The 17,850-nt window shown below is 43.4% G+C and overlaps 1 protein-coding gene across 32 annotated transcripts in view; it reads right to left on the bottom strand.

Annotated features, from left to right (window-relative positions):
* Nucleotides 1–17,850, bottom strand: part of FOXP1 (forkhead box P1) — a 384,485-nt gene that overhangs the window by 18,681 nt on the left and 347,954 nt on the right. For 26 of the 32 annotated variants that reach the window (XM_080606041.1, XM_080606022.1, XM_080606050.1 and 23 more), the window contains 4 exons: nt 12,104–12,187; nt 3,416–3,617; nt 3,228–3,307; nt 2,487–2,588 (listed from right to left, as the gene is read on the bottom strand). In XM_080606041.1, the coding sequence (XP_080462167.1) occupies nt 2,487–2,588; nt 3,228–3,307; nt 3,416–3,617; nt 12,104–12,187 (468 nt within the window). The remainder of the gene's footprint in view (nt 1–2,486; nt 2,589–3,227; nt 3,308–3,415; nt 3,618–12,103; nt 12,188–17,850) is intronic. The other 6 variants (XM_080606027.1, XM_080606032.1, XM_080606033.1 and 3 more) reach the window with 1 other exon arrangement.

Raw genomic sequence — 17,850 nt, 5'->3', positions numbered from 1 at the left:
TGTTCTTTACATGTATTTAATGCTGGAGAAATACTTTCCAGTCTGTTCTTGCTCTCTTGAAGTCAACATGCAACTTGACATTGAGGGCTGGGGCTGCTGGATCAGGCTCTTGCTGAAGATTTTGAGACAGACAAGTTGGATATTTGCAGCATGTCCATAAAGAGCTGCCCTCGCTTTCTGTTTTCAATATGATCACTTATTTAAGGAATTCGTCACAGAAAAAAATGCTTTATTTTCACTGCCTCTGGATACTTGCTATCTAACAGTTTTATTCGAACAACACCTCACGTTTCAGAGCCACACCTGCAGCCTGTGCCTCATGGCTGCAATTCAGTGCCAGCAAATTACTCCAAAAAAGAAAGGCAAACAGACATTGCCTCTGACCTGTCAGAACCAGTTCACAGTGCTCCCTTAGCAATCAGCTTAACAGAAAAATTAGGAGCTATTATTGTAAGATTATATATTTACCTTGTTAAAAATATTTGTATGCAAGCCACTTTTGCAGAAAAATTACCCTGAACATGCTTGAATATAGAAAATGAAAGGGTTTGTTATTTTAATAACTGCTCGTGCTCTGCTGTACAGCATTTTGGGGAAGAGGTTCATTTTTTAAAAGTCTTTATTCCTGCACTAGTCTGTTGTTTTTTTTGAAACAAGTCTCAAGGAAACTTGCCCAAACCAAGCCCTGACCCTAAATTTGGGGAACACTGACTCAAATGCCCCCTAAATGTTAGCTAAAGGTGAGCACAAATCAGCACATATATATTCAAATTATTCAGATTCTGCAATTAGACCCTTGTGCTTGTACTGTGCCCCATGGGCTTCCCATCATGCCAATCCAGAGCTGCATTTCCATCCCTGCTGTTCCTGAAGGCTGGCATAAACCTGAGCAGTACAAAACCTGCATTACTAAAGTGGACACCAATTCTGGAACTTGAGGTGAAGCTTTTCTTCCCAGGTAGTGGAGCAGGACTAGGTGGAGGTGTCCATGAGGAGTCTGCAAACGGACCTGCTGGGACACACTGTGCTCTTCTGCAAGCCCAGGGATTGCCAGCTCTGCCTCTCTCCTCCTCTGTATAAGCACACTGTAATTGCACGTGGCTCCTGGGACTTGATTTTAAGTGATGCACAAAGCTAATTCCTAAAACTAGCCTCGCAGGACATACAGCCAAGGCTGCCTTCTTCCACTCCTTCTCCACTTCCCTTCCTTTTGCTGCTGGAACTACATAGGATTTTTGCTTTAGACCCACACCTGCAGCTGCTGAAAAGGCCTACTGGAACCACTCCAGCAGCAAAAGACAGGCAGGTCTAAATGGATCTTAAATCAAGGAAAGTTAATTTCCTTTCTGGATAGTAAGGAGGCTGCAAAGTGAAACACTGCTCATGTTTTCCAACTGAAGTCAAAGAATCAAAGCAGCAATCACATAGACCTTTCCTGAATCTAAGAGGTTATGGATCATGGTTGAAAATGTACAAAATTGCCCTGGGATCTGAATTAAAAGCATAATGTGCTACTAAAACTAAACTAACTTCCAAGGACCATTTTTAGCTCCATCCTTTGATGGAATTAATCCTAAATGCAGGCTGAGACAGGAAAAATATAAAGCGCTAATGAAACAGCAGGTATGGGACATATTCATCCTACCTGGTCATTTGAAGTTGTAAGAGAATAAACGAGTTGCCTAGATTAAGAGAAGCTCAAAGTACTGGGATGCAATTTTTACTGCAACGCAAGATCCTATTATTTGATTCATTCATTAGTAATTATACCAGCTTTAGAAGCCAGTGTGACTATTATAATGTTATGTAGAAGGGAAAGAGTGGCCTCCAAAACAGAAAATAGAATTAGCTCCTCAGACCTCTTATCTAACAGTATCAGAGATGGTTACAGTAGGAAATTGAAGTGCCAAATACCAAGTTTTAGTTCTGTTAAACACATTTCTTATGGTGGGGCTTGCTTCTTGCATATTATGTTCGATAAACTTCTGCTGTGTGACTAAAAAAAAAAGGAAGTTTATAACAGATCTGCATATGTAGCTGAGAGTCATTTGACAGAGGAAAGAAATCCACTTATCTATAGATCCTAGGGAAAAAAAAGTAGTTGTGATTACAGTCTGCATAACTAAAAAGACAAACAGCATATCTTCCACTGACACAATAACGTTACCTCTTTTTTTCTTTTTTTAATATGTTCCAGCTGAAGGGCTTGAGTTTCACTGCTAGCAGCAACCACACAGAGGAACTCGTGGCATAATCACAGAACATAAAAGCCAATAATGGGGATTCAATTAGTGGTTTTCAGAGGCAGAAGAATTTTTCTGCCAAATATCAAATTCTTCCTGCAGATAAGGCACCTAGTGTGTGTCAAAACTGCCGATCTAAATTTTCATGTCCACATGTCGTTACAATTTGTTATGTCATCAGCAACGTCTATTCTGTACATGTCAAATATCAAAGGCAAGAGGCATACACGGGATAATGCTTACCTTCCACGTCGCCGCGTTGCGTCTGAAGTAAGCAAACATTCGCGTGAACCAGTTGTAGATTTCATTTAGTGTTAGCTGTTTTTCTGGAGATTCGAGGATGGCCTTGTGAAGCAAATCAATTGCAAGATCAGTTATGAACAAACCAGTTCAAAATACATTCAGAGTTTTACTTGAATGAACACAAGAAGGAAAAGAAGAAAAGCAAGGAAAAGAGAAGAGATTTGGAGCAAAAATCCAAAGGAAGGTTTTCACAATACAAACTAAGATTAATGGCTGTATTTAACAGTTCAATGGCAAAATTCAAAATGGAATTATCTAATTGTTTTGAGTTTTTATTTCTGTTTCCTTACAGAAATATTAATTTATTAGTCATTCATAAAGCAGAATCAAAGAGAAATGCAAAACATTTCACTAGCTGATTAAAGCTCAGTAATTATTTAGAGCTCAGATTAATTCTAGGGATCAGAGATTACTGTAGCTTGTGATAATTGACTTGCCATCTTTAAACAGGCTCATTTTCACTGTTGTGTGAAATGAATTTCCTAATAATCACATCGTATTGTAATACTTAATCAAAAGCAATTATGTTATATATTGCAGTTCTAAAAACCCTTATAGTAAAGGTTTGAGCATTTGAGCATGCTTACATACCAAAGGTTTGAAAATCTATTTAATCCAGAATGTGCACATACAGGGAGACTTTTTTTTCTAATCCGAACGCGTGTGTTTGGCTCTGCTTACCTGTCTAATTAAAGATGCATACGTGAATGGTGGTCTAACTTCGGCGTTCTTATAAAATTCTTGGTTCTGGGCAATATCTGCTAAATAAGAGCAGTTGTTCTGTTATCATCACAGCCTGCCAATGCCGGGCTGCAGGCGACAGAAAGCCACGTGGGCCAGAAGGGCCTGTGCCACCGGTACCCCTTTACCTGAAGAAATGGGGACGTTGTATTTATCCGAGTACCGCCTCCGGATGGGTCCGACGTTGTGCATGCTCGTGGTAGTGATGACCGACGGTCCCTGCGTGACGGGAGTGATGGGTGCAGTCGGGGTCGTGGGAGTATGAGGTAAGCTCTGTGGAGAAGCCTCGGACGCCGTCTTGGAAAGCGTGACGCTTGATACCAGATTCAGCTGCAGAGGGAAGGAGAGGACGAGGACTGCGTTACAAACGGCGCTTCTGGCTAATTAAGGATGGTGGAGAAAATTCTCGGTAATGGCACCTTCCTCAGTTTGAAGCAGACAACACAGCTCGAGTGCTTACTTCAGCTCTAAGTGCTGTTGCAACATCTCCATTAGGTACCAGTAAAGAAATAAATATATAAATTTCCAGATTGATTAAAAAAAAAAAAAAAAGAATAATGTAGCCTGCTGCCAGAACTACAAATTGTGGATTTTTATCTAAACCTTAAAACAAGATCTCACCGAGTACATAATCATTTTAATATTTTATTTTAGTTCCATTGTTTCACAATCTAAACCCCACACGTCTCTTATTTCCATGCTATCATTATGCATGGCTTCTAATCAATCTTCTTGGATATTTCATTGAAGGCATCAGGCTTAGAATAAAAGGCAAGACTTTCCTAAGGACGTGGTAGGGAGAAACGCAATCTCTCTCTTCAGCATCTGGGCTTTTTTTTTTTTTCCTCGCTCCCGTTCATCCATTTTAAAAGCAAAGCCCCGAGTAGGTTAAATCTGGAATAATTTAATTAATCACACTGCATGAAATACTGCAGCCACTCAGCCCAGCACAAGTGGCACCACTCGCCTGTCTCCCCCGACGGAAGGCAGCGGCGCTACCTGCACAAACCCCGGCCCCAGACAGTATTTGAAACAGTGCCCTTAGAAACACGATGCTCCCTCACAAAAGGTCGCTCCTGCTGGAGTATTTTCAACAAACGCCCAATCTCTTACCTACGGTATCAGAAAGGATGACCAAGAAAAGGGCTCTCTGACTACTTCCACATTTCCTTCCCTTAGGCACTTTTGCACGTAGTATCAGTGAAATCCTGACCCCATCGAAGTCAGTAGCAAAATTCCTACTGAATTTAACAGGGCCGGAATTTTATAACTTTCGTTCATGATTAAAATTCTTTTTGGCTGGACATTAAACCTTTTCAGATGAAGGTGAGGCGCCCAGTTCAGATACGCCCCCAAACGTCTCCTGTTTATGCATAAGACACTGTATTCATTTTTCTCATGTGAAAATAACCAGATAAGAAAACTCCTATTAGCATCCCTCATATGAGTTAACAGCCACAAATAGGGGTTCTTTATCGAAGTAACAGGATTTATCCGAAACAAAGGTAGTGGAAAATAAAAGGTTCTGGTGTCACAGAAGCGACACCAAGACAAAAAGCCAGTCGCCCACAGGAAGGGCCCAGCCGAATGACAGATAAGTGTGCCTGCTTTTCTGTCCTGACTGCGAAGCACAGCCACAAAAACTGGAAAAAAAGCCTGGAAGCCCAGCCACAAAAGCCTGGTGCTGCAAAGTGCTGCACGCCTGCGACCCCGCGCCCTGGCAGCACAGGTAGCTGCCAACACCCAGCCCTTTGTGCCGGTGCTTGCAAACCGGGGTTCTCCTCACACGGGAAATATTTAACAGTTCGTGGCGATGCCGGAGAGCAAGACCCCAGCGAGGAGACGACGAGAGGCAGTAAAACACAGGTATTGATTTCCCAGAGAATCCCGCCCCGGCGGGAGCGGCTAAGTGCAAGCTGCGGGAGAAGACGCGGGCTCGGAGCCCGGCGGTGCCGCCGGCGAGAGCCACCTCCGCTTGTTGACTGGCGTGATTTAAGGACACTGATTAGGGATACACACCCGGTAATGTCTCCCTGTTATCCATCTATCCATCTATTACATATGATAAAAGGACCGGTGACGATAATAATAGTACAACTGACAGGTCTCACCATGAAATTAAATCTACTGTATTTTATCTCAGTTTCTAAATGGACATTTTAACAGTCCAATAACTGCGAGCAAATCTGCATCAATTTTAAGTGCCCATCTCTAGCAGAGGCTTGGCAGCCGGGCCCTCCTGTTGGAAAGATCACTGCTCGTGCTTCATCATTACGGCTCTTGCTACTCCATTTCAAAAGAGTTTGCTTCCTTTTTTAGCGTTTAAAAACTTAACATTTAATCTGTTTCTACTAGGGAGCAGCGAGAAAGGATCCCCAAAGGTCAACGTTCCCTGCTTAAAGAATGTGAGTCGAGTTAAATTTCTTCAGGCTTTTCAGCATAGGTAGCAACTAGAAATAAACACAGGAGAGGACGAGCAAAGGGGGGGGGCTTTAACAGGCTTGACAAATGACACTGTGATTCACACCCACTGCTGGGCTGCCACTAATAAGCTACAGAGGAAGCAGCCAATCTCAGCTAATTACCAGATAAAATTGTATTGTAAGGACTCTAATTAGGAGATGCTTATGGAGGTGATCTAATGATTAAACGCTGCATTCGAGTGACCCCACCATCAATGTGCAGTGGTGCAAGATGTCACTGGAATATTTTGTAGAAACAGTAATTTTATTTCAAGGAGGGGAGGCAGTAATATTTGTAATAATGGCTATGAGGTAAACTAATTAAAAGACAGTTCCTAAAGGAAGACTGTGGCTTTGAGCAGCTGTGGCCGTTCCAAAACAAAGTGCCAAATCTCAACAGAGGAGCTGCAGTCAAGTGGAAAATTTCTGCCTGACCTCTGCTCTCGCTATTAATTTGCAGGAAAACTAATGACACATATACATATTCCCACAAAATTGTTCTAATTGCTAATTTGCCAAAGGAGCCCAGTTTCCAAATTAAACATGACTGCAGTCTGTGAGGAAAGAAAGAACAAAAAGCTGGAATGCTGCGAGTATGCCGCGTTTCACCTCCGCCGACCGTTTGTGAGCCTGAACCAACAAGTTAATGAAAGACGACCTTGTCAATTGCTAGCGAAGTTCTTCCTCCTCCTGCCTTGCATTTTTCACCGCTCTCTCCTCTTCTGGCAGGGGACAGATCCCTGCCGGTGACATTACCGACACCCGGAGCAGGGCAAGGGGGAAGAGGGCTGCTCCCAGACGCTCACTGCCGCTTTCTTTGTGGGGTCTGTAACATGAGGACTGAAAACTCGGTGGTGAATTAGAGCAGAACAACAAATCATGAACGGTGTTGGTTTTGTTGCAATCTTGAAATATTCATCGGGATCGTAAACTATTAAATCTTAATACTGTGCCCAATTAGAAATGCGCTAACGCCTGTGCCCCACGCGGCCGAGGACGATTATTCAGGGCAAAGATCAGGAAGGGACGGGGCTGGGAGGGTTTCTTTTCCTGATGGAAACTCGACGTGGTTTCTCACTGTTTGCATTTTCTATTTAAAAACAAGTTACTATGATTAGCAAAGTTGTTCACACTGGTATTTTGTACACAGCCTGTTTTCCCACATACTGTAATTTTTGGATGAGGAACCGTTTTTGTCAGAGGGGAGCGAACATGGGTCACGAAGTTTGCACTTGAATGAGGGAGAACTTTTGTCTTGCGCTAAGGCACAACCACGTAGGGCAACGTATGGCCCTCACACCAAAGAGTTAAATGTTACTGTAGTGTTTGCACTGGGGATGGGGGGAGGGAGGATTTCCTCCAGCCTGAAAAGAAAACAAGAAAAAAAAAAAACCCAACAAACAGAAAAAAAAGGAAAAAAAAAAAGGAAAAAAAAGGAAAAAAAAAACCACCACCACCAAACCCCGCAACCGGTTTAAGCCCTAAAATTCTGTAAATTCAGTCTCTGAAAGGTGTTGGTTGCTTTGTTCAGTTTTGGTTTTTAAGACCAGCACCTCATACTGCTTTAACTCAACAATCATAAATGCTGTAATTGTTTCAGCGTTCAATATCCTGCTTAGGATTTTATTATTAACCTTCCCTTTCAAGAAATAGTCGTGTCTTCCTATTAAAGGTGAAGACCGAGTCATATTTTTTTTTTCCTTAGATATAAACAAGGCAGAGAGGTAACCCTCTCCTTCACCCTGTAAAACAGATTTCCAGTAAGTGGCTCTCCCATTAGGGCTCAGCCTGATTTCTTTTTGTGTAAACATTTTACATGACAATAGTGGCTGCAATAAAAAAACCCCGATCTGAAACACTTTAAAAAAAAAAAGAAAGAAAGAAAAAAAAGAAGAAAGGAAAAAAAAAGAAATATACATGTATAAACAACCCAGAGGGGCCATACCCACTGCTGCAGGGCAGTGATTCCTCTGCTATTGCTGCTGCTGTTTTGGTCACAACCGGGGCTGAGGATTTATCTGAGCCGAGCTGCTGGACCCTAAACCACTCCAGAGCAGAGAGTGCTTTTCTTCACACCGAGGGTGGGAGAGAAGGCTGACGCTGGGCCTGAAACTTAGTTAAATGCCGTGTCTTCCTCTCCCGTTTCAGCCTGGACACATCAGCGCATTAGATGCGAGCCTGGCAGGCAGCAATCACTTAGCAGGTGTTGTTATTGGCAGGAACACTAAGGAAACTGAAGCTGAGGAGTGAGACTTAATGAAAACCAGTATATAAAAACAGCTTTTGTTGTGCTTGAGAATCTCTCTTTATTGCTGTGTATCATTATTTTTTCAAACTATAAAGTACGGCTACAGCAGCTAAAATGCTCAGTCATTACCTCAACAGTTAAAAGACTATTTTTTTTAATGCTTTGTTATTACAGTTGCTAAAAACAGTATTTCAAAACAATCGTAATTGCTATGGTTAGGTTAAAAAAAATACATTAAATAAGGGATATCTAACAGTGCATTTTATTTAAAGTGCCAAAAGTTTCTCTTAAAGTTTTCTGTCTATTTTTACAAGATGGATATAGCACCTAGTATGCAGAATTACTTGTTGGTTGATGCTTTTTCCTTTTCCTTTGCTTCCTCTGAACTTCAGTGTTAGTTAATCCTCCAAAAAAATCACATTTCCATTTTAACCTACCATGCTGATCACTAACACGAATGAAAATAGCATGTAGGGGAAGCTATCTTAATTGCAAAACCAGAATGATAATTCTTGAGCAATTGTTGTTCTAGCTTTTCTTTTTCTGCCTTGAAAAAATGTTACCTTAGAAAGATGTCAGAGCATACTGCTTCCCGGCTTTGTTCTCACTTTAGCCAGTCCTTTATTCTCACCGAAACACCGCAGGTAGCAGTAATAGGGAACAACTTCACGTGTTCCGAGTGCCAGCTGAGAGATACTGCCATTTTCTTGTAAGCTGTTGCACCGCTGGACCCTGACATTCCCAAGCTGGCCATCTGCAAAGCAGGCACCCACGCTGCCCTCGCCCCGACTGCTCCCCTTCCCCAGCCTGCCCTCGGCTACCCTCCTGGCTGCCCCCAAGCCCCCGGGGCACACAGGAGCTGCCCTTTCCACTACAGAAGATGTTGGCAGCAAGCTGAAGGGCTTTCTCCAGCAGCTGCTTTGGCGGACGGGTGTAGGGAAACGCACGGGCCCTTCCACTGTGAGGGTGAAAATCAGTGCAAGGAGCTAAGCCACCTGAAGTTGGGATGGACACAACCAGGCCGGACAAACAGCCGTTCACCGACCCTGGGCGAGTTGCGACTCGATGGAGAAGCACCACAAAGCTGCTTGGGATCCAACCAGTCCACAACCACCAGCCCACCACCACCTGAAGCCCAACGGGCAAAGGCAGTGCCGATGGTCAGTGTGGGTTACAACGGGCTCGTGGCTAAAACAGATGTGCAGTGAGCAGCTCAATCACCGCTTCTACCTGCCAGCACCAAACGGTTTATAAATAAGCATTAAGATCTTTTGAGCAGAATAAAAATATTTCCTCGGTCATGCAAAGGCTGTAATTTTAAATCCCAATTCATTGCTACGTTTGCATTCGCAGCCACTCGTTCCTTTATAACCGCCGATGTACCATAATATATTAATTCTAACATACACCTTGCATTAGTTATGTTGGCAAAAAAAAATTAATTACTGGATGTAAAGAATACTTTGCACTGCAATAATGGTCATCAGATCTTTTTACCAAAGTCCTATCCCACTGAGTTAAAAGGACTAGGGTCTAGCAGAGTCTGAGCAGTGCCTGTGTATTTTTTTCACAACGAAAGCACAATTTATGCAAAACACTATACTTCTACATTTTATAATTAATTTTCAAATGCTTCACCTATACATATTTTAATAATTTCTGATTTATCAGATGGTATCTATAATAAATTTTTCTATATTTCAATAAATGAAAAGAAGGCAGTTTCAATCCAACAACAGAGTGCCACACAATATAGGCCTGTCAGGCACCAATTTTTACTTCTAACATGTAAGTTAAAGGATAAGGAATTTATAATGCTGCCTGTGAACGAAACCACTTTTCATACACAAATGTGATCTTTTTTTTTCCAAAGGGTAATACAACAGTACATTTACATAAACTAATCCAAACAATCTATGTATTTGACAATGGCAAACCTCACACAGACTGCCTATTGTTGGTTTACATCTTGGAGTTCTTTATGTTGGCTTGTAACACTGCTCTAGCTGTCAAAGGTTTGACTTGGACTCCAAATAAATGGTTATAGAAGTGCTGTGCAGCGATATTGGACTTCTTTGCAAAAGAAAACCTGCTGTGTATGAATTCAAAAGCTATTAATTTTTCAGTCAAAAATATTCATGCCTATTTCTTTTAATAAAGAAACACTGTGCTGAGCAACTGAGAGATAATGTTGACTAGTGGTACAGAATTTTCAATAGAGCAGTTAAAAATAAATTTAGTAGGAGGTCCCCAACAAAGCTATAATTTTCCAGAATGTAAAACATTTTTAATACTAATCAAGACAGCCCTTTTCCCCCTGCGTTCACTTTTTTTTTTTTCCGCTGCTTTTCCCTGTTTATTAGCTGTTAACACTAATCTTCATGGCGACACCGCCTGGCATCTCCATAGCCTACAACACCCGCCAAAGCTTCCTGCCCTCCGCGGCTGAGCATCGATCACTAGCTGCCTTGCCAAACACTGCTCGCCTTCTTATGATTTCCTCCCTTTAGTTTTTAATCCTTCCTCCTGAGGGGCACCGCTGTTATGAAAGGCCTCAAGGCAGAGTGCTTTGAGACTCCCAGATTATTCCGCTGTTTTAATTTTTAATCCAGTAAGAGCTATAGAAACCAAACCTCCTCCCCATTCTGTTGGGTCTACATACTTTGCCAACAATGTGCTGAAGCATTTGCATTCAGGCTGAGGTGGATATGAGGAACTAGGAGAATGCTATTTTTATAGACACTGTGTGTATTTTCCACTCTAGAGGGCTGGTATCCACTAGATCAAGCAATTTGAGGAATCTCAACAGTTTAAATGGAAGGGTTCATACCTACCACTCAACTCTCTCCAAGACGGCACCGAAATTTCCCGTTGACTTTGACATCTGCTCCAGCACTGCCGAATAGCCTGCAATTTTCTATCTAGTAGCCTCCCTATGCACTTCTGCAGCCATTTATTTCCAACTACATGGAAACTGAGAAATCCGTTTCTAGTAAAAATGGGTGCGCGAAGTGTTTAATGATTTTATGTTCTCTATCTCTGTAATGTGTTCTGTTTCAGACATTAATTTTGTCTACCAACTGCATCTTGGCAGGCTACCATATTTGCTGGGTTAATAGTCTGACTCCTTTTTATTTCGATCACCATAAATCACACATATATGGGTGTGTGTTTGCTTTATTTATAGAAAAAAAAATCAGTCAAAACAGATAAACCAATACTTTGTCATTATGCTGCATCATTGCATATTGATTAAAATTGCTAGTACTAACTATAGATTGTCAACGCTCAATTAATTTTCACACAATGACTCAAAGCAAAATCAAATAAAGCCAGTGTACCTTTAAATCTTACAAATCTTAAAATCAAGAAGCAAAGCACTCTCTCCACTTTGAATAATCATGTGAAGCTCTGAGGAACATTTTCAGCATTAAGAGGTTAGGAGAAAACAACAGCTGAAGAGTCATTTTGGGCAGGGAAGGAGATGGAAGACTTGTCTTTTTTGTGGGGGCACCCACGAGCTGGCTTGGCCTGCAGAGCCGCTGGGTGCCGTGCAAGAAGGAGGAGTTTATGAAGCAGCTGACCAATCCCTCCTGCCTCGTTGCTTTCCCTGCACCCCCCTTCTCTAAAGAGCAATCTGGGGTGGAAAAGGTTTAGCTTCTCAATTTCAATGGTATAAAACCTGATACCGAGTAACTGCTTATCATCGAAACGTGCAACTAGAGTCTGTTCTACTGTAAACGCCTGTCAGAGAGAAAGCCAAATAAATATACTAAATATAATTTAATTACATCTCCTTCCTAACACTTCCTAGGATTTCATGCAAGTCGGACCAATGTAAAGAGATTTACAGGCCAGAGAAAGGCCCCCCGCGTCAGCTTTGGAGTCCAGTTTCTGTGTCCCCCCCCAAAGGAAGGAGGATGGTGAGAAGGGGGTCCCTGTGGCAGTGCCTCCTGCAAAGCCCCAGCGAGGGAGGCGTTTTGCATCTCCTCGCTGCGACAGGCTGCACACAGCGGGCCACGCTTCGCATCACACGCCCAGGTGGGAAACAGGAAAAGAGGTTTGTTGTGAGGTTTTGTTTGCCTTCTGCACAGTTCAGTACTTACGGGCTGAGGGGTGGCTTTTGGTTCAGTTGACTTCACATGCAGGTGTGTCATCATGGCTTGCAGGCGCTCTTTATCTTTTGCAAGCTGAAGGGGGGGAAAAAAATGCTCTATTACTTGTAGGAATAAAATCCAATCTCTGCTTATTCCTAATTAAACAGTTGGCACCGATGTGCAAGACAGAAGAGTTTTATTGCTGAGCAGTTTGGAAATTGTATATGGTCTTTTTGCGAGGCAAAGCTAACACTTGGTGCTGGGTGTCAGCGCTTCCCAAAGCAAAATGCATTAGCCCTTGAGTGAGAAGAGCTAGACCTGCCGGCACCAAGAGGTTCACTCTAGCCCTGACAGCTAAAAGACAACAGTGAATCATGTTTATTAACCAGCCCCGCTCCAGCCCGGGAGGCGCAGCAGAAAGAGAGCTACGCAGTGCCTCCGTGACGCCTTTTCCTCCTTCCGCAGCAGAAAACAAGCAGCACGAGCAGGCCGCAGCTTTCACGTCACGTGCAGGCTTTGCGGCACCGCGCAGCAGGCGGGGAGGCGGCGGTGGTTAAACCACACGAGGCTCCGCGGCGAGTCACGACAGGCAGCCTCGGCGCTCTGCTTGCCCTTGAGAACTGGCAAAAACCCCGTGGGGCCGGGAGGGGAACCCGAATCCCTTTGGTGCATGCATGAGGGAGCAGGGTGGGAAAGCTAACCATGTCGTCCACCGCATCGCAGCCCACAACCGGGGCCAAGCTCCTGTGCTGGATGTCAAGGGCTGTCCCTCACTTCCTCAAGTCTCTTGAGGTTTTTCCCTTGTGATCTGCACCTGGATGGTGTCTCAGGATCACACCCTACACAGCTGTGGCCAGGATGGCTTCCCAATGCATTTCAAATGCACTGGCCAGGCTCTAAACCTCACTATTTTTGGAAACCATTTTTTTTTTCTATAAGCAAATAGGACTTTTTCCGGCTGCTATTAAAAAAAAAAAAAAAAAAAGAAAAAAAAAAGCAGGATGATATTATGAAATAATACTAATGAAAAAGGCGTGTTAACCTACATGCCCAATATAAATGCTCCTGTTTCCAGCAGGACTTGGATCAGGTTCTCACAGATGACAATTTTTGCAGAGCTGAGCTGTGCTTTAGACAAGCCAGATCCCTGGTGCCAAGAGGAGAACTGTGCTTGCATTCCAGTGAAATTTTAAACAACCTGCCCACCTTATCACAGTCATCTGTTTGTAGCAGCGAAGTTGGGCTAAGTGTATATAAAAGGAGACTTGGTCATAAATCCCCATTCATAACCTTACAGTCAAGGTTGTCTTGCTCTTCACAAGGCGAGGGGTTTTGGACCGTGCCAGTGAGGCGTCATGATGGGATAAAGTTTGGCACACAAGTTTGCAAGACAGGAATTAAATAAAGGAAAAAATGGTGTCACCGCTGTGTGCTCTGGAAGTGCAAAAGCAAAATTGCTGGGCTTTTCAAGCTGCTTTTCTTTTCTTGGTCAAAAACCTCCATGGCAAGTGAGAAAAGCTGAAGCCGATAGCAGATCTCCTGCAATCTATCACCAGATCTGCTCTGGATATCACAAAAGAGCAGCGATGGGCTCTTATCATAGCAATGCAGTAGGAACTTCTCCCTCTGAGAGTCCTTCGAGGACCTCTTCAGAGAAAGTAGAGATCTCCCCCCTCAGCTGCTGTGCTTTACACAAAACAAATAAAAAACAGTAAATATCTTATTCTCAGTGCGGCTTTGTTGGGCGGTCTCTCGTTCTTAGCAGTTAGTGGGCACTGCGGCTGCACGGCAGGGTCATCTGTGCATGACATTTTGGTCTGCAGGCTACTGCAGAAACCAAAGCTCTAGCCCAAACAAATAAAATGCGGGCACCTGAAAACTTCCTGCTCACAACAGAGCAGTGCCAGCAGGGAAAGGCACCCGGGCAGCGCGGGGCACACCCTGCGCGGTGCTTCCTCTGCGTCCCTTCATCAAAACGGAGCGGTACTGCACTCCCAGCAGTCAGGGTCCTTGCTTTTATTGGGTTTAGTCATCATCTTAGCACGCTTTTAATGCAGTTTCTGGTGGGTGAACGTTATTAAAGATCCTCTCGACATTTCAGGCAGACACACGCTAGTGTTTTGTCATAGTCTAGGAATTCAAACACTCACCCAGTTAGGCAGGAGTTTAAATTATGAAAAATAGAGGTCTCTCAGTTTCAAAGCACTGAAGAGAAGTAAAAAAAATCTGAAGAATTTCTTTAAACTGTTTTTCCCCTAGGTCAGGAAGCAGCAGTGATACCAAACCAGAACGTCACCAGCAGCCCCTTCGCTCAGCAGGGTGATTCAAGAGAAGTCACGACGGCAGCTGGGCCGCTGATGGGAGCAAGTGCTCACTGGTGGCACTCACTGGAGTGCAGATGGTCCCGAAATGGGGACTGCTAGTGGACTTACAGGAAAACGCTCCTGATCTACGGACAGTGTTATTGGGCAAGAGACTGTTATGAAACAAAAATAAACTGATTAATGCAGCTCTTGAATCAGTCTATTCCAGTGCCTCAATGCTCCTGGTGGGCACTATTTCCCACCAGGAAATTATTTCCTACCTGCTGGTCTCCTGTGACAGCTACTTAGTCTACAATAGTGCGCTTGAATGTATACACCCAGCTTTAATTTGGAGTCACACTGGTAGCTCCCTCCCTTGGCACCAGCATCGAGCAGGACAGGGGGAACAGAGGGAGCCATGTCCTTGCCTGCGGGCTCAGCTGGCACCTGCAGACCTCCTGAGTCCTGCTGGAAAGGGTGCCCCTACCTCTGGGTGCAGAACCCTCCCCTGAATGACAGTGCTGGCTGATGGCACAGGAGAAAATACCGGGTGGGCTTTTTAGAAGAACAGGGGCTGTAGATCTGTAAAAGCTTCCTGTGGCGAGGACTTAGAGCTGCTGGTCCAGCCTGAAAAGTTTACATGTTCAGAGGGGGCCTGGTAAAATTCAGGGTCAAGACCTTATCATTTGAAGATCCAACACCAAGGAGCAGATTAGAAACAGCAAGTTCTTGGTTTTCAGTGCAGATTACTTCAACACATGAGTTCTGCTCCCTACAGGGCATGTGAAGATTCTTACAATACAGTCCCATCTGAAGCCTCATTCTTTTTTCTTGTATCCTTTCTGAAAGGTCTAGATGGTGAGAGTTTTCAGATGGCCACCCAGTTCTTCATGGAAAGCCTCATTTTGTGAGGCTTCCCCCACTCACAGTTCTACCAGCTGGTGGTGGAATTCAGTGGGGTTCTACCATGGTCTAGGTGCCTATGAGTTCTTCCATGGAAAACCCTTCCAGAGCAAGGTACATGCATACAGTGCTTTGCAAGCATGGACACCAGACACATGCCTTGGCCTGGAGAAGTTAAATCCTAGAACTGCACCTGCTTGAAAAGCAGAAGAGGGAAGGCACTGAAAGCACAGGCCAGAAGGGGCTGAAGGAGAGGAGGCAGCATGGACGTCAGTGGACCAAGGAGCCAGAGAGAAGGCATTAGGCACACAGGGTGCAGAAGCTGTACGGGAGGAAAACCAGACAGAAAATAGTAGCAAGGAGCAGGAACGTGAAAATGGAAACCCTGTGAGGGCATTCAACAGGAGCAACATGGCCAGATCAACAGGAAGAGGAGATCACTTCAGCAGCAGGGTTTTGGAAAAAGACCAAGGACAAAGGAGAAGGAAGCCAGTCATGGGCAGTGTGAGAGACAACCAAGCCATAACCTTCCCTCCTGTTACGTGCTTATTAGTAAGGCTGTGTACTACTAGAAAGGTTCAGGATCCGTTTTTCAAAAGTGTCAATGAATGCTTTAGGAAAACAAGCCCATGCAGTGTTTTCACTGCCCTGAAAATGGTCAGCTGTATTCACGTTCTACTGGGAGGTATATTTTTTTTTTTAAAAAAAGAAGTATATCAAAGCCTTGTTGCTGTCCTGAAATGTTTTTCCACTCAAAGCTGGTGTTGCAAAATGAATGTCATATTCCAGCTAAGATCTCACTAAGGATAGGGAAGTGTTCCTGTGTTTGTGTTTTACCCAGCAGCCCAATTCTCACTATTTATAATGGCAACAAATGATCATGTCAAGATGGTTTAAACAAAGTGAAATATGAGAAGATCTCTACCTTGTCTGTGATATTTTAAATGTTTGTGATGGAAATGCTGAGACCTAAACTTCATGATACTTCTGCAAAAGGGCATTTACAATCGAACACAAAACATATCTGACCTGTTTTTTCCTCCAAAAAGTTCACTTAAAATTACTTCCTTTTAAAAACACTGCATTTATCTCTGTCCATGATACTGACAAAACTATTCTGTGTAAAATAAATAACATTAAAAAAAAAGGCTTGTATTTGTGTCCATCACATTTAAAACCTGAAGTGTTTCCCTCAGTTGTAATGGATTTGTTAAATTTGTGTCTCGATAGGGCTGTATGAGCATGAGACAGGGCAGCAGCTGGGTCTTGCCAGGATGTTGGTCGCTGAACAGCGCACAACGCTGCACAGCTCCGCTTGAAGGCAAAGCTGCTCGTCACTGCTGAGAGTCATGGGGCAAGTGGGAGAAGCTACAGGTCCCTCTCCTACCTGGCTCACAAAAGTCACGTAGTTGGCCACAGGGCTGATTTGTGCCCCTGTTGGCAACTGCTCCACTGGGGGAGCGTTAGGTCAATGGTCTTGGTCCAGCTGCTCCTGCTCTAACACGCTGGGTGCTGCAGACCTGCAGACCGTGTCACTGAAAACTCTGCTAATGGGCTAGGCTTTCATTTTGTTATGTTTCTCTGTGAAAAAAAGAGGTCACAGACTGATAATGTAGGCACTGGAAGACAAATCCTCTGTCTCCTCCTGTGTACAAATTTACGTAGATTATCAGAAGACAGATCCACAAGATCACTGGAGGGAGAAGGGGGGAGTTACAGGTGCATTTCAGAAGCAGGACAACCCTCCTCTTCCATCCATTCTTGATGGCTAATGCATAGATGGTCTCACTCTATTATTAACAACCCAGTCTAAATTAAGCCCCCAGTTCATCCTGTTTACTGTGCTAGTAAGACTGTTCGAAAAAGTCATACAGAATTTTTTTGACTTAGCCTTCATATCGCTTTGAAAATATGTTCTTGTCTTTGGGAATTTATGCTACCTTCCATGCAAGGGCTCTAAGCTAAGCCGTATTCCCAATGCTAAATGGGTGCGAATCTGTGAATATCAGTCACTTGTTATAATTAGTGTAATGCAGCACTAATGAACCTTTCCAAAGTATTGTCAAAGGCCTGCAGAGAGGCAGCAACCAGTGGTGGTGTTCTGTTCAAGTCTAGGGCATCGTCCTGTAGTTCCAGGCACAGACATGCCCAGTAACGGCAGGAGAGAAGGATTAATGCTTTTCAAGCTGACTGCAACTGAATAATCTAGATTTACCTTCAGCACGAGTTATTACTGCATCTTGGTAAAAGATTATCTCGTATCTCAGTTTACCAGGAAGACTGCAGATTCTTTCTTCTAATTCCCAAGAAACTTGTTAAAATAACAGACCATTTCTCATAACATTTTCTGCGAGACTCTTGATATTTTATGACTGGTAGTTTGATTTTTATAAAACTTGTATTAAAATAGTTTATATTGCTTTAGCTAATAGTGAAAAAGTGTCATGACCAGCGTGTTCCTGAAAGTAAAATTTAGGAAATATCTATGAAAAAAAGGGTAATTTGTAAGATAAGAAGATAAAAGGAATTTTTTTAAAATGCTTATCTTGA

The sequence above is a fragment of the Anser brachyrhynchus genome (genome assembly GCF_964034855.1).
Source record: "Anser brachyrhynchus genome assembly, chromosome: 10".
NCBI classification, from domain to species: Eukaryota; Metazoa; Chordata; class Aves; order Anseriformes; family Anatidae; genus Anser; species Anser brachyrhynchus.
Note: the sequence above shows the minus strand (reverse complement) of the source record. Positions and strands in the feature narration are given on the sequence as shown.